General features: G+C 42.6%; 1 gene segment (V, D, J or C); it reads right to left on the reverse strand.

Moving 5' to 3' along the window:
- Positions 1 to 3,426: 3,426 nt before the first annotated feature.
- LOC116270760 lies at positions 3,427 to 4,497 on the reverse strand. The segment is given in 2 exon segments: positions 3,427 to 4,238; positions 4,363 to 4,497. Coding segments are annotated over 2 exon segments (465 nt in total).

Genomic DNA, 4,497 nt, shown 5'->3' on the forward strand with positions numbered 1-4,497 from the left:
GCTGTCTGTCCAAGGGCAAAGCGAGACCCCTCGTCAGGGTAGCCTCCTATTTTATTTCAGACTTTAGGTTTCTATTTAGCCCTCTTCAGTGGGAACAGGACACACAGGACACCCCACTTTGTGAGAAGTCCTCAGGAGAAAGGCGTCTCTCATACACGTTGTATTTGGGAGCTATGATGGGATAATTTACGTTGACAGGAGCAGAATGTCTCCATCCTGCATTAATGGAGATGTTGTGAGAATGGATTGGACTGTTGGCTACGTGAGCATCTGCATTTGTGAAAACACATCAAACTGTATAATTAAGACCTGTCCATTTTACTTTACATAAGTTATCTTTCTATATAATAAACAGAAAAAATAGAGGAAAATGGCTACTTTTCAGACAAAACCCAATGGAATCTGCCACCAGCAGAACTGCTCTAAAGGAAATTCTAAAGCTGTTTTTTCAGTGAGATGGAAAATAATCTCAGTTAGTAGTCCCCCAAATTAGAAATAAATAAGTATTTTAAAAAGTGGAGAAAAGAGGGTAAACGCAAAGGAAAATTGAGTACATGAAACAGTGATTTTTACATCAGTTGGTGTGTACACGCATGCATGTTTAAACGTAATGGTGCATGTGCATGTTCTTAAGAACACATATTCATAGATGTGCACGCATATTTGTAAACATAGCATAACCATAGGTTTTGATATTAGGTAAGTTGCTAGAGAGTAAATGGAATAGAAGTTTCTGCGCTCTGACTCTATACTCCCTGAAGCTCTATTTTACACTCTGAGCTGCCCTGGTCTTTTTAGAGTTTCCCAAACAATCAAGGGGACAGATTTTCTACCTTGAAATAAAAACTTAATGTAGGGCTGTCCCCGCCTCATCCCTTGGCCTGGATGCTCCCAGGCCAGCAGGAGAATGCGAAGAGCTGAGCTGAGCCTGGGGAGGTTTCCAATGGGGAGAGGACACCTGGCCTTTGATAGGCCCCGGGTCCTAGCAGGTCAAAGCTTTGGGCCAATCAGGGAATGGGGAACTTGCCATGTGATCAAACCCTAGGGAGACCCCGAGTGTTTTCCCAGCTGCTGGGACCGTGTCAGGAGAGCTGCAATGTCCCAGATTGACTGCAGGGCCCCAGTTCCTATCAGGCCTCTGTGACAGGCCTGAGCCCTTCCCTGGAGGGTCCTAGATGGCCTGGATCAACTTTTCTGGTGCTGCTGCTCCTCACCTCAGAATGGATTTATCGAAATTCCAAGTTCTAGATGAGCATTGTTGGCCCAGAGGAGACAATCTCGTTGGGACTAAATTAGAGAAGACTTGTCTTCCATCAGCATTAAAATAGGCTTTTTAATTAGATCAAATAGAGTAACCCCAAAAAAGTAAAACAGGAAAAAAAAGAAATCTACCTTTCTGCTTTTTAATATCCTGGGTGCAAAAACTTAAATTCTTTCTACTGCTCATGCATTGGGTAAACCCCTCACCAGTCGGTTTTAGGCACTTATTTTTTTTTTTAATTTTATCTTTTTTAAAACCTTCATTTTGTATTCACAAGTACGTCCCAATGTCCTATAGTTAGTACTCTGCTATGTGGAAATAATAAGAACACATCTAATCTGTTTTTCAACTATTACATTTTTTACTCATGAATTATCTATACTGGGCCAGGTGTGGTGGCTTATGCCTGTAATTCCTGCCATCTGGGAGGCCAAAGCAGGAGGATCAGTTGAGCCCAGTAGTTCCAGACCAGCCTGGGCAACAGAGTGAGACCTTGTCTCTACAAAAAATGAATAAAATGAGCCAGGCACGGTGGTGCTTGCCCACAGGCTTAGCTACTTGTGAAGCTGAGGTGGGAGGATGGCTTGAGCCTGGGAGTTTGAGGCTGCAGTGAGCCGTGATTGCACCACTGCACTCCAGCCTGGGCAACAGCGTGAGACACTGTGTCAAAAACAAAACAAAACAATAAAGGCCAGGCGTTGAGGCTTACACCTGTAATTCCAGCACTTTGGGAGGCCGAGGTGAACACATCACCTGAGGTCAGAAGTTCAAGACCAGCCTCGCCCACATGGCAAAACCCCATCTCTACTGAAAATAAAAAAAATTAGCTCGGCGTGGTGGCGGGCACCTGTAATCCCAGCTACTCGGGAGGCTGAGGCAGGAGAATCGCTTGAATCTGGGAGGCAGAGGTTGCAGTGAGCCGAGACTGTGCCACTGCACTCCCGCCTGGGCGACAGAGTGAGACTCTGTCTCAAACAACAACAACAACAACAAAAAAGAAACGGAAAGAAATATCCATCTTGTATGTTTATGTTATTAATTCAGGATTACACGATAAAACTTTTCCATCCTTTTACTTTCATTTAATGTTTTCTGTAAACATAATTATAGACACGTGTTAAGGTGAAAAATTTGTGATAAAGGTTTAGTTACACTTCACCCAGTTTTCCCCAAGAGTGACATCTTACAACACAGTACGCAACATACAAAATCAGAAGGATGCAATTAACATTGAAGTAATGCTTTATGCCATTTTAACTAGGTGTTTGTGTTATCATTTTACTTTTGTGTATATACTTCTATTTAGAGTTTATTGTAGAATCGCATGGTTGTTTCTTGTTTTTTATTTTTCTCAATGTGACGAACTGTGTTTAATATATGTGATTAGTTCATTTACATTTAATGAAATTATTCACATGGTTGGATTTAAGGTTACAATTTTAGTGTAAGTTTCCTTTTTCTCTATAATTTTTGTTCCTCTCCACTCTGTTTCTGCTACTTTTGGATTCTTTGGGTACTATTTAGTGGGGTCTTTTGATTTTTATATTGATTTTATATTGCTATCTCTGTACAGTTTTACATTGGTTGCTGTAAAGATTACAACATGTACACATAACTATTCATGATCTATTTAGATGTAATAACAGGACTAATATTTTCCCAGTCACGTAGACCCCTTACAGTCCCCTCTTTGGGTTGAAGTTGTCATATATATGTATATATTATATTTTTCATAAGCAGAAATTATACCAGAGATGCTACAACTTAGCTTTTGATATGCATATTTTCCAGAACTGAAGAGCTAAAAACTTGGTCTTTTACTACTATATTTATGGTTATTCTTCCTGCATTTTTCAGGTTCAATGTGTCTCTCCATTATCATTTGTCTTCCACCTGAAAATTTTGCTTTAGAGTTGATTTGTTTTGATTTTTTTTTTTTTGATGAATTTTTTTCAGGTTTTCTTCATCTGACACAGTCTTATTTTTTTTACCTTTTTTAAGAAAAAGAAAATCTTTACCTGGATATAGCATTAGGACTCAACAGTTCTTTCATTCTTTCTTTTGACGTTGTAAGAAGACAACACTGCCTTTTGGTCTCGATGTATACTCATAAAATACCTCTCATTGTTTGAAGGGTTGGTTTTCTGTGCATCTTCGAAAGCTTTCTGTCCACTTTCATAATTGTGTCTTTATCTTTGGCTTCAGGAATTTATCATCACATGTTTCGGCACGTAAAAAACCTACCTGCCTGGCACCACTGAGTTTCTTAGGTCTTTAACTGCGTGCTATTTACAGAAAGTCTTTAGCAGTGACCAGTGCTGGGGAGAAAAGGTGAAGAGCGGCTGCTAATTGTGAGGGTTTTTTGGGGGGGTGATGAAAATGTTTTAAAATTAGATGATGGTGATAGATGCATACTTCTGTAAACACAATGAGACCATTTAATTGTACATTTTATGCAAAGTGAAATTTATCTCACTTTTTCAAATAGAGACAATGTGGGAACAAGGTCCGTTGACCCTTTGCAGGGGCCTGTGGCTGATTCTCACTTCCTCAAAGGCTTAAACTGTAGGATCAGCCACAGGCACACTCTTTGTGCTGAGGCTGACCCAGGGTGGGGATGCTCTGGGGAGTTCTTGTCTCACTTCCCCATGGGTCTGGAGTACTGTGGGAGTGTACCTGTCATCAGCAGACTGACAGTAGTAGTCAGCCTCGTCCTCAGACTTTAGCCCAGAGATGGTGAGGGAGGCAGAGTTGGAGGAGCTGTCGATGGAGCCAGAGAACCGATCAGGGACCCCAGAGGGTCTTTTGTTATCTTCGTAAATCACTGTGGTGGGGGCACTGCCCGGGCGCTGCTGGTACCACTGCACATATTTACTGTCAATGCTGCCACTGCTGCGGGTGCAGGAGATGGTGACTGTCTGCCCCGGAGACCCCGACACAGAATGGGGCTGAGTGAACACAACCTCAGCCCAAGACCCTGAAAGGAGGAGCAACACAGAGATCAGTGAGGTCAGATCAGGGCAGGTTCCCAGGGAGAAGGCAGAGGTCATCATCCCAGGTGACATCCAGGAGCCCTCCCTGAATTCCCTGCGGGCAGCCACCTGTGCAGTGAGCGAGGAGGGTGAGGAGGAGTGGAGCCCAGGCCATGGTGGAGACGCCCCAGGCTCTGCTTTCTGAGCCACAGCCAGGAAGGAGCCACCAGCCCTTCTTATCTTTCACTGTAATGTTCAAGGTGG

The sequence above is a fragment of the Papio anubis genome, chromosome 16 (genome assembly GCF_008728515.1).
Source record: "Papio anubis isolate 15944 chromosome 16, Panubis1.0, whole genome shotgun sequence".
NCBI classification, from domain to species: domain Eukaryota; kingdom Metazoa; phylum Chordata; class Mammalia; order Primates; family Cercopithecidae; genus Papio; species Papio anubis.